Source organism: Meles meles, chromosome 11, assembly GCF_922984935.1.
Source record: "Meles meles chromosome 11, mMelMel3.1 paternal haplotype, whole genome shotgun sequence".
Taxonomy (NCBI): Eukaryota; Metazoa; Chordata; class Mammalia; order Carnivora; family Mustelidae; genus Meles; species Meles meles.
In genome coordinates this window covers 94,271,554-94,292,022 of record NC_060076.1, presented here as the reverse complement: position 1 = coordinate 94,292,022, position 20,469 = coordinate 94,271,554, and the positions used below count along the sequence as shown (strand labels likewise).

General features: G+C 39.9%; 1 protein-coding gene across 2 annotated transcripts in view; it reads right to left on the bottom strand.

Moving 5' to 3' along the window:
• Nucleotides 1-20,469, bottom strand: part of LOC123952776 (centromere protein P) — a 240,106-nt gene that overhangs the window by 198,510 nt on the left and 21,127 nt on the right. For both annotated transcript variants that reach the window (XM_046022252.1, XM_046022251.1), the window contains exon 3: nt 18,797-18,885. In XM_046022252.1, the coding sequence (XP_045878208.1) occupies nt 18,797-18,885 (89 nt within the window). The remainder of the gene's footprint in view (nt 1-18,796; nt 18,886-20,469) is intronic.

Below are 20,469 nucleotides of genomic sequence, written 5' to 3'. Positions count from 1 at the left end.
GATACATCTGCACAATGGAATGTCAACAAAAACGTAAAAGAATGAAGTAATAATACCTACTACATGTAAGAACCCTGAAAACATGACCTAAGTGAAAGAGGCCAGTAAAAAGATCACGTATTAGAAGATTCCATTTAAACAAACTGTCCAAAATATAAAAACCCAAAGAGAAAAAACATAGCTGTTGCATAGATCTGGGCAGAAAGAGAGGGACTGAAGGGTAATAAAAATTAAGGGCTTTCCCGGGTACTGGCTGGCTCAGTTGGTTAAGCGTCTGCCTTGGGCTCAGGTCTCAGGGTCCTGGGATGGAGCCCTGTGTCAGGTCCCTGCTCAGTGAGGAGTCTGCTCCCTCTCCCTCTGCCCCTCCCCCTGGCATACACGCTCTCTCTCAAATAAATAATATCTTTAAAAAGGCGGGGGGGTTCCTTTTGAGTGGGTAAAAATGTTCCAAAATTGGAAGTGGTGATAGTTGCACAACTCTGAATATACTTAATTTACTCAATATGTACTTCAAATGGAAGAATTATTTGATATGTGAATATCTCAATTGACCCATTACCAAAAAATTAAAAAAAAAAAATCTCAGAGGCACATCTTGTCTTTTGCTTGAGTATGTGTGGGTGTGTTGGATTTTGGCCTTTTGACCATTAGGAAAGGCAAGTAATCCTATCACCATAAAGACTATGATTTATAGGCCCCTCTTTTGTTTTTGGCAGTTTGAGGATTCTGTTCAGCCATTGGAAAGCTGACTTCAACAGATTTTCCCATCTCTCAACATCCTGTGATAGGGCTAAGTAATGAGGGGTGGAATCTTACAGCCTGACTTCAAGGCCCCTCCCTAAGTCTCAGCACACCATTGATACTTTCTATCAAGGTCCAGTTAACTTAAGTCTGTAGTTCTCATTCTTCTCTAAAATTTAAGAATTATGGGTACAGGGGCGTCCGGGTGGCTCAGTCGGTTGAATATCCGCCTTCAGCTCAGGTCATGATCTCAGAGTCCGGGAGGGACCCCCATGTCTCCCTCTCCTCTTCCCCCCTGCTCCTTCTCTCCCTCTTCCCCCCTGCTCCTTCTCTCCCTCTCTCCTCTCTCTCTCACACACACCCTCACACTCTCTCTCAAATAAATGAGTAAAATCTTCAAAAAAAAAAAAAAAAAACCAAGAATTGTGGGTACAGACATTCAGGAAAAGGTCCTATGAACTTTACAAAATTTACATACTGTTAATAAAGTACACAGCATCACGCTTCAATGTTTTATTTCACTTGGGTTTGAATGTCATCATATCAGGTACATTTTCTTTGCAGCCTATGATATGGGATTTTATTATTTTTTGCTGATGTATAATTGATATAGAAGATATGTATATCAATTATACATCATTGATATAGAATGTATTATTTTTCAGGTGTAAAATATAATGACTCGTTATTGGTATATATTGCAAAATGTTCACCACACTTAAATCTAGTTAACATTCATTACAATACATACTTACAAATTTTTTAAAAGATTTTATTTTTAAGTAATCTCAACACCCAACATGGGGCTTAAACTTACAACCCCAAGATCAAGAATCTCTTGCTCCATTGACTGAGCAGGCCAGGCACCCCACAGATTTTTTTGTTAAATGAAAACTTTAAAGATTCAACCACTTAGCAACTTTGAAATAAGCAATTAAGTATTAACTATACTCGCCATGCTGTATACTAGATTCCTGTGATGAATTGAAAACTAAAATTTTGTACCTTTTCACTCCCTGCACCTATTTTTGACATATCCCCAGCACCCTGCCTCTGGCAACCATGAATGTGATCTCTATCTTTGAGCTCTGTCATTTTTTGGTTTTGGCTTTTTTAGATTCTACATATAGGTTGAGATCAGATAGTATTTGTCTTTTTCTAACTTATTTCACTTAGCATAATACTCTTAAAGCCCCTCAGTGTTCTCACAAATGGCAACATTTTATTCTTTTTTAAAGATTTATTTATTTGAGAGAGAGAGAGAGAGAGAGAGAGGAGGGAGAGAGCAAGCACAAGCTGGGGAGAGGAGTAGAGGAAGAGAGAAAAAAAGAAGGAACTCCCCACTGAGCAGGGGGAGCCTGCCTTGGGGCTTGATCCCAGGACCCTGGGATCATGACCTGAGCCCAAGGAAGACGCTTAACCAACTGAGCCACCCAGGCACTCCTCAACCTTTTTTATTAGATGAATAATATTCCAGCACATATTTCACATTTTCTTATCCATTCATCTATGTAGGTATACTTGGGTTGTTTCCCTATCTTGGCTATTATAAGTGATGCAATGAACATGAGGGTACAGATATCTTTTTCAGTGTTTTTGTTTCCTTCAGATGAATACCAAAAGTGGAAATGCTGAATCACATGGCAGTTCTATTTTTTAATTTCTGAAGGAACCTCCATATCCTTTTCTATACTGACTGCATGAATTTACATTCCCACCAATAGTACACAAGAATTCCCTTTCTATCCTGGCCACTACTTATTATCTCTTGTCTTTCTGATAATTGCCATCCTAGTAAGTGTGAGGTGATTATTTCATCAGATGGATTTCCTCCATTCCCCGATTTTTTTTGTGTTTTCACGTACCTATTTGGCTAGCTGTGTGTCTTCTTTGGAAAAAAAAAAAGTCTATTCAGGGGCACCTGGGGGGCTCAGTAGGTTAAGCCTCTACCTTCAGCTCAGGTCATGATCAGAGGGTCCTGGGATCGAGCCCCACGTCGGGCTCTCTGCTCAGCAAGGAGCCTACTTCCCCTCTTTCTCAATCTACCTGCCTCTCTGCCTACTTGTGATCTCTCTCTGTCAAATAAATAAAATCTTAAAAAAAAAAAAAAGAAAGTGGGGAGCCTGGGTGGCTCAGTGGATTAAGCCGCTGCCTTCAGCTCAGCTCAGGTCAGGATCTCAGGGTCCTGAGATCGAGCCCCGTGTCAGGCTCTCTCTGCTCCGCAGGGAGCCTGCTTCCTCCTCTCTCTGCCTGCCTCTCTGCCTACTTGTGATCTCTCTCTCTGTCAAATAAATGAAATAAAATCTTTAAAAAAAAAAAAAAAGAAAGAAAGAAAAAGAAAAAATGTCTATTCAGATCCTCTACCTATTTTTAAGTCAAATTGATGGTTATTCTGCAATTGATTTATAGTTCTTTTTCTATGCAATTGTTTTTGTAATTTCTCTTCTTTATAGTTCATTATTAGGGAATAGAAACAACAGATTTTTGTATATTGGTTTTAATATCTTGCAACTTTATTGAACTCACTTATTAGCTCTAATAATTTCTTGGTGGATTCTTTAGGGATTTCTATATAGAATATGGTATCATCTCCAAATAGTGACAGCTTTACTTCTTCCTTTCCAATGTGAATTCCTCTTACTTCTGTTTCTTCTCCAATTGCTCTGGCTAGGACTTCCAATACTATATTGAATAAAAGTAGCAAGGGTCTTAGAGAAAAAGCTTTCATCTTTTCACCATTGAGTATGATGTGGGTTTCTCATCTATGCCTTTATTAGGTTGAGATATGTTCCCTCTATACCTACTTTCTTGGGAGTTTATATAAAAAAAGGGATTTCAATTTTGTCAAATGCCTTTTCTGCATCTATTGAGATGATCATATGATTTTTATCTCTCATTTTGTTAATGTAGTAGATCACAATGATTGTTGCAATTGTTAAACCATCTTTGTACCTCTGGAATTAAACCCACTTAATTAAGATGTATGACCCTCTGAATGTATTGTTGAATTCAGTTTGCTAATATTTTGTTGAGGGTTTCTGCATTTATGTTCATTGCAGATATTGGCATGTAGTTTTCTTTTCTTGTGGTCTTTGTCTGGTTTTGGTATCAGAGAAGTGTAGTCCTCCTAAAACGAATTTATGAGCCTTCCCTCTTCTTCTTCATCTTTTTTTTTTTTTTTTTTGGTAAGTATTAGAGAAAGGCTGATATTAATTCTTCTTTGAATGTTTGGTCAAATTCGCCAGTAAAGCTGTCTGATCCTGGACTTTTGTTTGTTGGAAGGTTTAATCCTCTTACTAGTTACCAGTTTCTTTAGATTATTTCTTCCTGGTTAAGTCTTAGAAGGTTGTAGGTTTTTTCTTTTAGGTTGTCTATTTTATTGGGATAGAATTGTATTATTCTCTTATTATCCTTTCTATTTTTGTGATATCAGCTGTAACAGCTCTTCTTTCACTTCTGATTAGGAGTTCCCTCTCTTTTTCTTGGTGAGTTTAGCTAAGAGTTTGCTTATTTTTCTTTATCTTTCAAAAGAACCTGTTTTTTATTTCATTTGTCTTTTCTACAGCCTTTTTAGATTCTATTTCAATTATTTCTGCTCTGAGCTTTGTTATTTCCTTCCAACTTCAGGTTCCATTTGTTCTTATTTTCTAGTTCATTAAGATGTTAGTTTGTTTGAAATTTTTCTCATTTCTTTAAGTACAAATTTACAGCTATAACTTCTCTCTTAAGATGCTCTTGCTGTATCTCATAACTTTGGCATGCTGTATTTTTATTTTTCCTTGTCTCACGCTATTTTATTATTTCTCATTTAATTTCTTTGTTAGCCTGTTAATTTTTTAGTAGCATGTTTTTTAATATCCACACAGTTTTGTTCTTGCAACTGTGGTCAGAAAAGATGCTTGCAGGGCGCCTGGGTGGCTCAGTGGGTTAAAGCCTCTGCCTTCGGCTCAGGTCATGATCCCCGGGTCCTGGGATTGAGCCCCGCATCAGGCTCCTGCTCGTCAGGGAGCCTGCTTCCTCCTCTCTCTCTGCCTACTTCTCTGCCTACTTGCAATCCCTGTCTCTCAAATAAATAAATAAATAAATATTAAAAAAAAAATAAAGAAAAGATGCTTGCTATTAGTCTTCTTAAACTCTCAATACTTCTTTTATGATAGAACATATAATCTATCCTAGAGAATGTTCCCTGTGCATTTGAGAAGAATGTTTTGTTGTTTGTGAATGGAATGTTCTGTATGTATATGTTAAGTCCATCTGGTCAAACCTGTTGTTAAAGCCCCAGATTTTCTGTCTGGATGATCTATCCACTGACGTAAGTGGGGTATTAAGGTCCACTACTATTACTGTACTGCTGTCCATTTCTCACATTACGTCTGTTAATATTTGCTATATATTTCAGTGTTATTTTGGATGCAAACTTTTTAAGATTTTATTTGAGAGAGAGAGAGACCACAAGAAGAGGGAGCAGCAGGAAGAGGGAGTAGCAGACTCCCCATTGAGCAGGAAGCCCAATGCGGGACTTGATCCCAGGACCCTGGGAGTAGGACCTGAGCTGAAGGTAGATGCTTAACTGACTGAGCCACCTGGGTGCACAAATATTTACAAATGTTAAATTCTCATGTTTATTAACCCCTTTGTTGCCCTTGTCTATTATGCATCCGTAAAAGTCCATTTTGTCTGATGTAAGTACAGCTATTTCAGCTTTCTTTTGGATCCATTTACATGGAATATCTTTTTCCATCCATCCTTTTAGTGTATATTTGCCATTATGTCTAAAGTGACTCTCTGTAGGCATGTATAGATGGCTCTTGTTTTTTAATCCATTCAGCCACTCTACATCTTTTGATTTGACAATTTACTCACTTTACATTTAAAGTAGTTAATGGATATGTACTTATTGTCGTTTTGTTATTTTCTGGCTGCTTCGTAGCTTCTATGTTCCTTTCTTCTCTTACTCTTTTCCTTTGTGGCTTGACTTTCCTTAGTGGTACACTTAGATCCCTTTCCCATTATCTTCTGTGTATCTACTACACGTTTTTGGTCTGTGATTACTTACATGTAACTTGTATTTACAACAGTCTAAAGTTGATAGCAACTTCAAACTTAAGTTTGAACACATAATAAAGCTCTACATTTTTACTCTCCTTCCATGTAATCTTACATCTTTTTTATCATGAGTAACCTTTAACTAATTATGTATTTTTACTACTTTTGTTTTTTAACTTCCACGGTAGCTTTATAAGTGATTATTCTACTACTTTTACTATATATTTACATTTACCAGGGGATTTAGACTTTCATGTTTCCATGCAGTAATAAGCTTAACAAAGTCCCTTTAACATTTCTCATTGAGGCCAGTTTAGTGGCGGTCAACTCTAGGTTTCATTTGTCAGGAAAACTTCTATCTCTCCTTCAATTCTGAATAACTTTGTCAGGGAGAGTATTCTTGGTTGGAAATTGTTCTCTTTCAGCACTTTGTGCTACTCCCCTCTTGCCTGCAACATTTCCGCAGCAAAATCTGTAGAAGTCTAATGAGGGGTTTCCTTGTATTTAACCAATTGCTTTTCTCCTGTTGCTTTTAAGATTTCCTCCTTGTTTTTTAACTTTTGACATTTTAATTATGATGTGTCTTGGTCTCTTTTCGGTTCATCTTCTCTGGAACTCTCTGGGATTCCTGGATCTGGATGTCAGTTTCTCTCCCAAGGCTAGGTAATTTTCCACCCATGATTTCTTCACAATAAATTTTCTGTCCCTTTATCTTACTTTCTTCTGAGATTCCTATAATGCCAAAGGTCAGTTGACTTGAGTTTGTCCCGTAAGTCCCTTAAGTTATCTTTCCTTTCTTCATTCTTATTTCTTTTTGCTTCTCTGATTGGGTCTGTTCCTGTATTCAAATTCACTGATCCTTTCCTCTATTTAGTCTGCTGTTGAAACCCTCTACTGTATTTTTCAGTGAAGTTACTGTATTATTCAATTGTCACTGTTTCAAATGCTCTTTTCCCCCATTTCTTTTTTGAAGTACATTTTTGTCCCAAGTTCAATGAGCATCGTTATGACCATTACCTTGATCTCCTTTCAAGTAAATTATTATCTCCATTTCATCAAAGTTTTTTCAAAGTTTTATCTTTTTCTTTAGTTTCATATATAATTCCTCTGTTTCTTGAATTTCGCTTTCTATGCATTACATGAAACAGGTTCCTCTCCCAGTCTTGTATGGTTGGCCTTGTGATGAAGAGGAAATTTATCATTCAACACTGCCCTAGCTCTTGATTGTCTCTCAAACTGCTGTGACATTCAAGGAGCTTATTTTATGTAGGTTTTTAAAAGATTTTATTTAAGAGAGTGAGCGAGAAAGCAAGCACTAGCAGGGGAGAAGCAGAGGGAGAGGGAGAAGCAGACTCCCTGCTGAGCAGGGAGCTTGTTGCAGGGCTTGATCCTGGGTCTCCAGGATCATGACCAGAGCCAAAGGCAGATTCTTAACCAACTGAGCCACCTAGGTGCCCCATTTTTAAGATTTTATTTATTTTAGAGAGAGAGAGAACAAGAGCACACCCGGGGGGAATAGCAGAGAGAGACGGACAAGCAGACTCTGCACTGAGCATGGAAGCTGACACAAGACCCAATCCATGACCCTGATATCATGACCTGAGCCAAAATGAAGAGTTGGATGCTCAACCGACTAAGTGACCCAGGCACCCCTATTTTTAATAACTCTCAGTAGCTGAAGACGTGCCAAGACCAGATATTAATTAAAAATTTCCTTACTCTGCAGTCACTTTGTTTTACTGGGTTTCAGGAAGAGTAGTTACGAAAACATTCTTAGCCATTTCCCTACAAACTGACACCGATCTGATTTATTACACTATATGGAGTATGAATACTGACACATGTTAATTCTGACGTTCTTACAACAACAGACAGTAAATCTGGAGAACAGAACTGTATATTCCAACCACCTCTGAGTAACAGCTGTAACAACATGGGTAATCATTCAAACTCCCTTGATGTATTTCTCTTTAAAATAAAGGGAATGAGCTTAATAGTCTATATGGTCACTTATGGTTCTCACATTGTATTACTATGATTTTATTACAACAATATTCTTTAAACAAGATAGTTTTATTATTTAGGTTACTTTTCAATTTTCTAGTGGTTAAACATCGCCCTCTAGTGGAAATTCCATTTAAAAAAAATCTTTAAGAACACAGAGGCTTTGTTGTATCTTCACCTTTTTTTCCTATGAGTCTCAACTATAGAAATCTGCTCAACATGTAAAATAGTAAAACCACTTTAGAAGGCAATCTGGTACTATCAGAACTTACAGGTACATCTCCTAAGACCTCGCAATTCTAGTTTAAAGGCAAATAAATACTCAGAATAAATAAATAAATAAATAAAACTCAGAATGTGAGGATTTACCATTAAATAATAACTTTTTTAAAAATTCTCACCAGCTCATTATATTTGAATTCCAAGCAACAAAGAAATATACATAATCCCTTGTTTCTTACTTCTCCACAAAACCCCAAAATCCCACATACAACTTATTCCTAAAATCTTCCTTATTTGAGAGTTGTTTGTTTGCAACATCTTATTTAGTCTGGTCCTCAAGAAAAATCAGAAATTTGGAAAGGCACAGAGAAAAACCAAGTATTTGTTAACATAGCCAGGGAAAGTCTGAGCAAATTAAGTAAAACTGAGCAGTTCAAAGATTCCTATTACATTACAAGATAAGGAAAGGCAGGAGTCAAGATGGCAGACAAGTAGCAGGCTGAGACTACATCTAGTAGCAGGAGATCAGCTCGATAGCTTATCTAAACATTGCAAACACCTACAAATCCAATGGGAGATCGAAGAGAAGAAGAACAGCAATTCTAGAAACAGAAAATCAACCACTTTCTGAAAGGTAGGACTGGCAGAGAAGTGAATCTAAAACAACGGGAAGATAGACCACGGGGGAGGGGCCGGCTCCCGGCAAGTGGCGGAGCAACGGAGCACAAAATCAGGACTTTTAAAAGTCTGTTCCACTGAAGAACATCGCTCCAGAGGCTAAACCGGGGTGAAGCCCACGCGGGGTCAGCGTGGCCCCAGGTCCCGCAGGGTCACAGGGACACACATCGGGGTGTCGGAGTGTCGCAGAGCTTGCAGGTGTTAGAACAGAGAAGCCGGCTACAGAGACAGAGCCAAGGACTGAACTCTCAGCTCGGGGTTACCTTGAACTGGTCGCGGGCTGGGTGAGCTCGGAGCGCATCTAGAGGCTGGGGATACGGGAGTGATTGGGTGCTGTCCTCTGGGGGCGCACTGAGGAGTGGGGCCCCGGGCTCTCGGCTCCTCCGGGCCGGAGACTAGGAGGCCGCCATTTTCATTCCCGTCCTCCAGAACTCTACAGAAAGCGTTCAGGAAACAAAACCTCGCAAAAGCGAACCCGAGCCGATTACTTATTCCGGCCCCTGGTAAGGGCGGTGCAATTCCGCCTCAGGCAAAGACACTTGAGTGTCACTACAACAGGCCCCTCCCCCAGAAGATCAACAAAATATCCAGCCAGGACAAAGTTCATCTATCAAGGAAAGCAGGTTCAATTCCTAAGACAGCAGCGGAATTCCAGAGGAGGAGAAAGCAAAGCACGGAACTCATGGCTTTGTCCCCATGATTCTTTAGTCTTGCAGTTAATTCAATTTTTTTTCCAATTTTTTTTCTTTTTTTCTTCTTCTGCTAAATTTTTTAAAACTTTTACCCTTTTCTTTTTTAACGTTTTTTGACTAGTTTATCTAAATATATGTATTTTTTCTTTCTTTTTTATATTTTTCTTTATTTGTTTTATTTTTAAAATTTTTTTGTTTTTTTCTGAACCTCTTTTTATCCCCTTTCTCCCCCCCACAACTTGGGGTCTCTTCTGATTTGGTTACAGCGCATTTTTCTGGGGTCTTTGCCACCCTTTTAGTATTTTATTTGATCCTTCATATCCTCTTATCTGGACAAAATGACAAGGCGGAAAAAATCACCACAAACAAAAGAACAAGAGGCAGTACCAAAGGCTAGGGACCTAATCAACACAGACATGGGTAATATGTCAGATCAAGAGTTCATAATGACAATTCTGAACGTTCTAGCCGGGCTCGAAAAAGGCATGGAAGATATTAGAGAAACCCTCTCTGGAGATATAAAAGCCCTTTCTGGAGAAATTAAAGAACTAAAATCTAACCAAGTTGAAATTAAAAAAGCTATTAATGAGGTGCAATCAAAAATGGAGGCTCTCACTGCTAGGATAAATGAGGCAGAAGAAAGAATTAGTGATATAGAAGACCAAATGACAGAGAATAAAGAAGCCAAGCAAAAGAGGGACAAACAGCTACTGGACCACGAGGGGAGAATTCAAGAGATAAGTGACACCATAAGATGAAACAACAGAATAATTGGGATTCCAGAAGAAGAAGAAAGAGAGGGGAGCAGAAGGTCTATTGGAGAGAATTATTGGAGAGAATTTCCCTAATATGGCAAAGGAAACAAGCATCAAAATCCAGGAGGTGCAGAGAACCCCCCTCAAAGTCAACAAGAATAGGTCCACACCCCGTCACCTAATAGTAAAATTTACAAGTCTTAGTGACAAAGAGAAAATCCTGAAAGCAGCCCGGGAACAGAGTATGTAACATACAATGGTAAAAATATTAGATTGGCAGCAGACTTATCCACAGAGACCTGGCAGGCCAGAAAGAGCTGGCATGATATATTCAGAGCACTAAACGAGAAAAACATGCAGTCAAGAATACTCTATCCAGCTAGGCTATCATTGAAAATAGAAGGAGAGAGAAAAAGCTTCCAGGACAAACAAAAACTGAAGGAATTTGCAAACACCAAACAAGCTCTACAGGAAATATTGAAAGGGGTCCTCTAAGCAAAGAGAGAGCCTAAAAGTAGTAGATCAGAAAGGTACAGAGACAATATACAGTAACAGTCACCTTACAGGCTAATAATGGCACTAAATTCACATCTCTCAATAGTTACCCTGAATGTTAATGGGCTAAATGCCCCAATCAAAAGACACAGGGTATCAGAATGGATAAAAAAACAAAACCCATCAATATGTTGCCTACAAGAAACTCATTTTAGACGCGAAGACACCTCCAGATTTAAAGTGAGAGGGTGGAAAACAATTTACCATGCTAATGGGCATCAGAAGAAAGCTGGGGTGGCAATCCTTATATCAATCAATTAAATTTTAAGCCAAAGACTATAATAAGAGATGAGGAAGGGCACTATATCATACTCAAAGGGTCTGTCCAACAAGAAGATCTAACAATTTTAAATATCTATGCCCCTAACGTGGGAGCAGCCAACTATATAAACCAATTAATAACAAAATCAAAGAAACACATCAATAATAATACAATAATAGTTGGGGACTTTAACACTTCCCTCACTGAAATGGACAGATCATCCAAGCAAAAGATCAACAAGGAAATAAAGGCCTTAAATGACACACTGGACCAGATGGACATCACAGATATATTCAGAACATTTCATCCCAAAGCAACAGAATACACATTCTTCTCTAGTGCACATGGAACATTCTCCAGAATAGATCACATCCTGGGTCACAAATCAGGTCTCAACTGGTATCAAAAGATTATCGTAGCCAATGAGGTTTATCCAAGGTGCGATTATTGCTAATTGAAAAGATTAGGATCATTCCCTGCATATTTTCAGACCACAGTGCTCTGAAGCTAGAACTCAGTCACAAGAGGAAAGCTGGAAAGAACCCAAATACATGGAGACTAAACAGCATCCTTCTAAAGAATGAATGGGTCAACCAGGAAATTAAAGAAGAGTTGAAAAAATTCATGGAAACAGATAATGAAAACACAACGGTTCAAAATCTGTGGGACACAGCAAAGGCAGTCCTGAGAGGAAAATATATAGTGATACAAGCCTCTCTCAAGAAACAAGAAAGGTCTCAAGTATACAACCTAACCCTACACCTAAAGGAGCTGGAGAAAGAACAACAAAGAAAGCCTAAACCCAGCAGGAGAAGAGAAATCATAAAGATCAGAGGAGAAATCAATGAAATAGAAACCAAAAAAACAATAGAAAAAAATCAATGAAACTAGGAGCTGGTTCTTTGAAAGAATCAATAAGATTGATAAACCCCTGGCCAGACTCATCAAAAAGAAAAGAGAAAGGACCCAAATAAATAAAATCATGATTGAAATAGGAGAGATCACAACTAACACCAAAGAAATACAAGTAATTATAAGAACATACTATGAGCAACTCTACGCCAACAAATCTGACAATCTGGAAGAAATGGATGCATTCCTAGAGACATATAAACTACCACAACTGAACCAGGAAGAAATAGAAAACCTGAACAGGCCCATAACCAGTAAGGAGATTGAAACAGTCATCAAAAGTCCCCAGACAAAAGCCCAGGGCCAGACGGCTTCCCAGGAGAATTCTACCAAACATTTAAAGAAGAACTAATTCCTATTCTCCTGAAAAGGTTCCAAAAAATAGAAATGGAAGGAAAACTTCCAAACTCATTTTATGAGGCCAGCATCACCTTGATCCCTAAACCAGACAAGGATCCCACCAAAAAAAAGAACTACAGACCAATATCCTTGATGAACACAGATGCAAAAATTCTCATCAAAATACTAGCCAATAGGATTCAACAGTACATTAAAAGGATTATTCACCACGATCAAGTGGGATTTATTCCAGGGCTGCAGGGTTGGCTCAACATCCGCCAATCAATCAATGTGATAGGACACATTAATAAAAGAAAGAACAAGAACCATATGATACTCTCAATAGATGCTGAAAAAGCATTTGACAAAGTACAGCATCCCTTCCTGATCAAAACTCTTCAAAGTGTAGGGATAGAGGGCACATACCTCAATATTATCAAAGCCATCTATGAAAAACCCACCGCAAATATCATTCTCAATGGAGAAAAACTGAAAGCTTTTCCGCTAAGGTCAGGAACACGGCAGGGATGTCCATCATCACCACTGCTATTCAACACAGTACTAGAAGTCCTAGCCTCAGCAATCAGACAACAAAAAGAAATTAAAGGCATCCAAATCGGCAAAGAAGAAGTCAAACTATCATTCTTCGCAGATGATATGATACTATATGTGGAAAACCCAAAAGACTCCACTCCAAAACTGCTAGAACTTGTACAGGAATTCAGTAAAGTGTCAGGATATAAAATCAATGCACAGAAATCAGTTGCATTTCTGTACACCAACAACAAGACAGAACAAAGAGAAATTAAGGAGTCAATCCCATTTACAATTGCACCTAAAACTTAAGATAACTAGGAATAAACCTAACCAAAGAGGCTAAGAATCTATACACAGAAAACTATAAAGTACTCATGAAAGAAACTGAGGAAGACACAAAGAAATGGAAAAATGTTCCATGCTCCTGGATTGGAAGAATAAATATTGTGAAAATGTCTATGCTACCTAAAGCAATCTACACATTTAATGCAATCCCTATCAAAATACCATCCATTTTTTTCAAAGAAATGGAACAAATAATCCTAAAATTTATATGGAACAAGAAAAGACCTCGAATAGCCAAAGGAATATTGAAAAAGAAAGCCAAAGTGGGTGGCATCACAATTCCGGACTTCAAGCTCTATTACAAAGCTGTCATCATCAAGACAGCATGGTACTGGCACAAAAACAGACACATAGATCAATGGAACAGAATAGAGAGCCCAGAAATAGACCCTCAACTCTATGGTCAATTAATCTTCGACAAAGCAGGAAAGAATGTCCAATCTTCAATAGATTGCCTCTTCAAAAGAATGCCTCTTCAATAAATGGTGCTGGGAAAATTGGACAGCCACATGCAGAAAAATGAAATTGGACCACTTCCTTACACCACACACGAAAATAGACTCAAAATGGATGAAGGACATTAATGTGAGAAAGGAATCCATCAAAATCCTTGAGGAGAACGCAGGCAGCAACCTCTTCGACCTCAGCTGCAGCACCATCTTCCTAGGAACATCGGCAAAGGCAAGGGAAGCAAGGGCAAAAATGAACTATTGGGATTTCATCAAGATCAAAAGCTTTTGCACAGCAAAGGAAACAGTTAACAAAACCAAAAGACAACTGACAGAACGGGAGAAGATATTTGCAAACGACATATCAATAAAGCGCTAGTATCCAAAAATTTGCAAACGACATATCAATAAAGCGCTAGTATCCAAAATTTATAAGGAATTAGCAAACTCAACACCCAAAGAACAAATAATCCAATCTAGAAATGGGCAGAGGACATGAACAGACATTTCTGCAAAGACATCCAGATGGCCAACAGACACATGAAAAAGTGCTCCACGTCACTCGGCATTAGGGAAATACAAATCAAAACCACAATGAGATATCACCTCACACCAGTCAGAATGGCTAAAATTAACATGTCAGGAAATGACAGATGCTGGCGAGGATGCGGAGAAAGGGGAACCCTCCTACACTGTTGGTGGGAATGCAAGCTGGTGCAACCACTCTGGAAAACAGCATGGAGGTTCCTCAAAATGTTGAAAATAGAACTACCCTATGACCCAGCAATTGCACTACTGGGTATTTACCCTAAAGATACAAACGTAGTGATCCAAAGGGGCACATAACCCGAATGTTTATCGCAGCAATGTCTACAATAGCCAAACTATGGAAAGAACCTAGATGTCCATCAACAGATGAATGGATAAAGAAGATGTGGTATATATACACACTGGAATACTATGCAGCCATCAAAAGAAATGAAATCTTGCCATTTGCGATGACGTGGATGGAACTAGAGGGTATCATGCTTAGTGAAATAAGTCAATCGGAGAAAGACAACTATCATATGATCTCCCTGATATGAGGACATGGAGATGCAACACGGGGGGTTAAGGGGATAGGAAAATAATAAATGAAACAAGATGGGATTGGGAGGGAGACAAACCATAAATGACTCTTAATCTCACAAAACAAACTGGGGGTTGCTGGGGGGAGGTGGGGTTGGGGGGGGTTATGGACATTGGGGAGGGTATGTGCTATCGTGAGTGCTGTGAAGTGTGTAAACCTGGTGATTCACAGACCAGTACACCTGAGGATAAAAATACATTATATGTTTATTTAAAAAAAAAATTGGAAGGGGAGGCGAACCATAAGAGACTATGGACTCTGAAAAACAACCCGAGGGTTTTGAAGGGGTGGGGGTAGGAGGTTGGGGGAACCAGGTGGTGGGTAATAGGGAGGGCACGTATTGCATGGAGCACTGGGTGTTGTACAAAAACAATGAATACTGTTACGCTGAAAAAAATAAATTAATTTTAAAAAAAAGATTCCTATTATATTGAATGTGAACAACAACAACTTACATGTCTTTAGAGATTCAACAGCTACTGTGTTCTTCGTCTATCAAAGAATATCAACTGTTTCTCTCCTTAGATTTTTTTCTCTGCCTCCCCCAAAGCATGAGACAGGAACTACTGGTAGTTCCCAGCACTTGCACTTCTTTCTTTCTTTCTTTTTTTTTTTTTTTTAAGATTTTATTTATTTGACAGAGAGAAATCACAAGAGAGGCAGGCAGAGAGAGAGAGGAAGGGAAGCAGGCTCTCCGCTGAGCAGAGAGCCCGATGTGGGACTCGATCCCAGGACCCCGAGATCATGACCCGAGCCGAAGGCAGCGGCTTAACCCACTGAGCCACCCAGGCGCCCCTGCACTTCTTTCTTGTACCAATTTTTCACTGGTGTCATGGCCATGCATAATGAAGACTGAACTTCCAGCCTCCTTTGCAGGACGTTATTGGCCAATAGAATGTAGGTGAAAGATGGATGTTACAACTTCCAGAAAGCTAGAAAAGCTAAGCCCTTGATTGCCCATCCCCCTTCCCAACACCTGAAGTGCTCCACTGATCATCACACCATGATTTGGAAGTCACATGGGTAATGGCAGAGCCTGATATTCATGAGGTCACCATACTAGCTCTAGAAAACTTACCTTACAATTTGGTTTAAAGAAAAAGAAAAACTGGGGCCCCTGGGTGGCTCAGTGGGTTGGGCCACTGCCTTCGGCTCAGGTCATGATTCCAGGGTCCTGGGATCGAGCCCCGCATCGGGCTCTCTGCTCAGCGGGGAGCCTGCTTCCCTTCCTCTCTCTCTGCCTGCTTCTCTGCCTACTTGTGATCTCTGTCTGTCAAATGAATAAATAAAATCTTTAAAAAAAAAAAAGAAAAAGAAAAACCAAAAAATAAAAAAAAACACCACCAAAACAATTTTGTTTAAGCAATAGAGAAACTTCTAGTACTTTGATCTACCTTTAAGTTTTCTGTCATCTGCAGCTCAACTAATTCTAATTTATTCAGCATGTGAGATAATAGTACACTTTAAGTCATTACTAAATAGTTACAAAATTTACAATCATGCTTTGGTGGTATGGGATCATAATGTTAAGCTCAATATATTATTAATAACACATTAGCTACGGACGGGTGCCACCACTGCCCGGTAGAAGGCAGGGAACACAGCCACTGCAGCAAGGCCCACATGGCTCCAGTCTTGTCTGTACTGCCTCACACAGCCACATAGGACCAGCAAGACAAACCACTATGGGAGTTTCCCAGTCTAAGTTCAAGCAGAGAATGCCTTGGGTAAGGCTGTGGCCATTCTTCCGAAGCATATCATGGTATAAAATATATCCCCAAACTGTAATGTTATCCTTGATCTGATTCATAATGGGATCAAACAACCGTTTCCTTCAGAGGCTTAAGTGACCAAAATACACAACTTAAAATGAAGTTACAAAACTGCAGTCTAGGGCGCCTGGGTGGCTCAGTTGGTTAAGCGACTGCCTTCAGCGCAGGTCATGATCCTGGAGTCCCAGGACCCAGTCCCACATTGGGCTCCCAGCTCCATGGGGAGTCTGCTTCTCCTCGCTCATGCTCTCTCTCACTGTCTTTCTCTCAAATAAATAAATAAAATATTTTTTAAAAAACACTGCAGTCTATTTTATCTTTTAGGTCATAGTCCCCCCTAATGAACAGGCTAATCAGTCTTTGGGGACAACCCATTCTGGAATGTACAGCTCCAATGAGCAGGTGGTTCAGCTCAACTTCAGAGGACTAGCCTCTTTTAAGGAGGACTTATGGTTAGGCCTCGCAAGGACGAACCTAGCTTTGCCAATCATCTAGCAACTCTCCATATAACTGCTGGAATGACTGGGTAAACACAAACACTCATAGAAGAAATAGCCTATACAAGCCCAAGACTACTAGGATGCTCCTGAGCAGTTTCTGGGGCAATGTATACACTGCCAGTACAAATGTCCTCACACACGGAGATGGACCTTGGGCCTATGACTCCATCAACCTGACGTGGACTATAGGCCTGGCCTATTAATGGAGGCCAAGACACAGGTAAGTACATGGTGTATCACCACTCTGAATTTAAGATCATATTAGCTGCAAAGAGAAAAAATTCAGTTGGTATGCTTATGCAACCTTTTGCGATGGGACAACATCCAGGAGCTCCTGGGCTATCCGAAAGAGAAGCATGGGTCCTGACACAGACTACCCCAACTGAGACCAATCCATTTGCATCCACATTCTTTTTCAGTCTTCAGCAGATGATCTTTGAGGTCATGCAGAACAACAATTTCACTTTGGTGACCCTGCACAGACCCTGCACAGGCCTGGTGACAACCTGGAAATGTTTACTTCCCCTACGGGCACTCATCGTCCACGCCCCATATCATATCCTGCTCAACGAGCCTTGGCAATGATACACTCTGAATGCTCCTAGTCACCTTGGTAGTGTTGAAGGGAGAATGCTCTGAGGTGGGAGCAAGCTGGGAGCTCCGTCATCAGATGAGGGGCCTAGACCTCCTACAGCCCCTTCTCAGTCTGCCGGGCCAGTGGCAGCAACCATGGACACAGACCGCAAAGAGTTCTCGAGAAGCAAATCCTCTAGCCCAGATACTTGGAAGCAGGCACTCCTGACTAGTTGGGGTGGCTATCTAACACCTTAAGGAGGCAGGGTCCTGATTATCTGACATCAATCCTTGTTCCATACAAAAACGGGAGAACTTAGGGCTGTTTTTGTGGCTGAGGACTGGGACCAGGAATTCTGGTACATGACTATGAATATAAGCAAGCTTCTCGTCCATAGGACTTGGGTTATGACAACTGATCACATCTGCTTTGGTTATCTGATAAGTTGAAGCCAAAATAGTCTGCCCTCCCTTCCCTGTGAGTTTCCTTTACACATACTCCTTGTAGGCCAAGTTCACAAAACTGGTTGAACTGTTTTCTGCTATCAAAGTTTGTGCCTAGGCCAAGTCAATTCTTGAAATTATGCCTGGATCCCACTCTTCTCGGAGCCATACATTGAAGGTTTCTGACCCTGTTCTGCCCAACCCTGGCCATATGCTGCACATTATCATCTGTTTCCTGATTTTATGCAAAGTCTTAGCCAGACGTGTCTCCCTCCTGCATTGTGTCTTAGCAGTCCAGTGTAACCCGCTGGAATAACCACAAACCACTTTGGAGTCTGAGCTGCCAGCCCTGAACAGTCTTCAGGTGGTTGCGGTTCCAAATGACCAGAACTTCAGGAGAGGCCCTGAGCAAGAACACGCAACTCAGCTGCTCTCAAATCTCTGATCCACAGAAAATGGGTGAGATAAACATTTTCTTGTTCGAAGGCATTAAATTTGGGGAAAATTTGTTAAGCACCAGCAGATAACTAATAAATAATACATGGCTGGCATATGAGGGTATCCAGGACTGTTCCCATGACATTGGGGCCTGCTCTGAGAGACGAGGAGGAACTTGCTATCTGCCTTCCAATAGAGCACCTAGACCCTCAGCAATGATCTTCTCATATGTAGTTACCAGGGTGGTTATACTGTAAAAATGGTATCACTTTGTACAAGCGTACATACTACAAGAGGGCTCTGATTCATGAATCCCTCCTCAGATCAGCCACTACTGAAGGCTGGGGTGTGGGAAACGCTTAATCACAGCAGAATCTCTATTACTACAACAGACTCCATTTACCTGGATTTCCAGAATCTGAAATTCAAGTTGAAATGTAATCATTTGGCAATTTCCTGATAATCTGTGTCTCTGTAGAACTTTCGTTATACCTGTAAGTCAGAAAAAAATGTTTTATTGCAAATAATTTTCCTTCAAATGCCTATTAATTTTTTGTGAATATTTCTAATACATGTGAGTATATGGGGGAGAGTTTGTTCGTATTTACATTGCAAATATCTCAAAGGATGTGCACCAAATTGATTTACCTTGGCAAAGTTGGATTAAAGGTAACTTGTACTTTCTACTTCTCACTTATACTAAAGATTGTAGTAAGACACGCTAGTATAGGAGCACCCATGTGGTTCAGTTAGTTAAGCATCCAACTCTTGATTTCAGATCAGGTCAGGATCTAAGGGTTGTGAGATCGAGCCCTGCATTGGGCTCTGCCCTGAGCATGGAACCTGCTTAAGATTCTCTCTCCCTCTCTCTTTGCACCTTTCCCCATTTGAGTTCTCGCTCCAAAAAAAAAAAAAAAAAAAAAAAAAAGAAACATGCTACCCTACACAAATTTGAATTATAACTGTTAGATGGAGTTTTTTTTTCAACATTATCTGATTCTACTTAAAAACACTAAATGGAATGCACCTATTTACTTGTTATCTTTCAAAATTTTATACTTCAATGTAATTCAGTATTTTTTAACTTAGTATTTTTTAACATGTGTTTTCCATGTAACTACAACTGAGATAAAGATATAGAAATTTTTAAATACACCATGAAGTTCTCTCATGCCCTTCTGGAGTCTATATACTACCCACCCAAGATATAACCACTATTTTGACTTTGCTAACAAAGGTATTTTTAGAAGACCACAACTCTACAAGAATAAAGAAGAAAAAGGAGAGTAACAAGTTTGGAAACTGGAAATCAGAAGGATGAGCTAGATATTACACAGAAAAGCCCTAATCTGGCAGACCCAGGAAAATTAAAACCTAAGCCAGCAATGGGGGAAGCTCAGTATTAAGCCTATTCAAAAGCATTCTGAGGGGCACTTGGGTGTCTCAGTCGGTTAAGCATCTGCCTATGGCTCAGGTCATGATCTCAGAGTCATGAGATCAAGCCCTACCCACAGGGGGCTCCCTGTTCATCCGGTAATCTGCTTCTCTCTCTCCCTCTGCTTGCTCATGCTCTCTCTCTCAAACAAATAAAATCTCCCCCCCCCCAAAAAAAGCACATTCTGAAAAGGCAGCACAAGTACCCCTGTAGAGGAGGTCAACTTAGGAAGACTCAAAGTGGGAAGACGAAGACTTCTGCACTAGCACGACTGGCACGTGGCCTAAATTCACTCTCCCGTCCTCTTTGTATTCCACCTCTTCAAGTATCTGAAATGTCTAAATTCCTGTAACTCATTTCTTGTTGTATTTCAGACTTTCACCGAGGTTAGCTACCCAAGACCCTCTGAGGATCAACTCACTATCTTCCCTTCATGAGGGTTAGTTATGTCAGTGGAAAAGTCAGGAAGCAATTCTAAAAGTGAACTTTTCTTTCCTTTAAGATTTTATTTATTTATTTATTTGAGAAAGAGTGAGTACAAGTCAGGGAGGGGGCAGAAGGAGAAGCTGACTCCATGCTGAGCAGGGAGCCCGACACAGGGCTCAATCCCAGAAGCCCGGGATCGTGACCTGAGCCAAAGC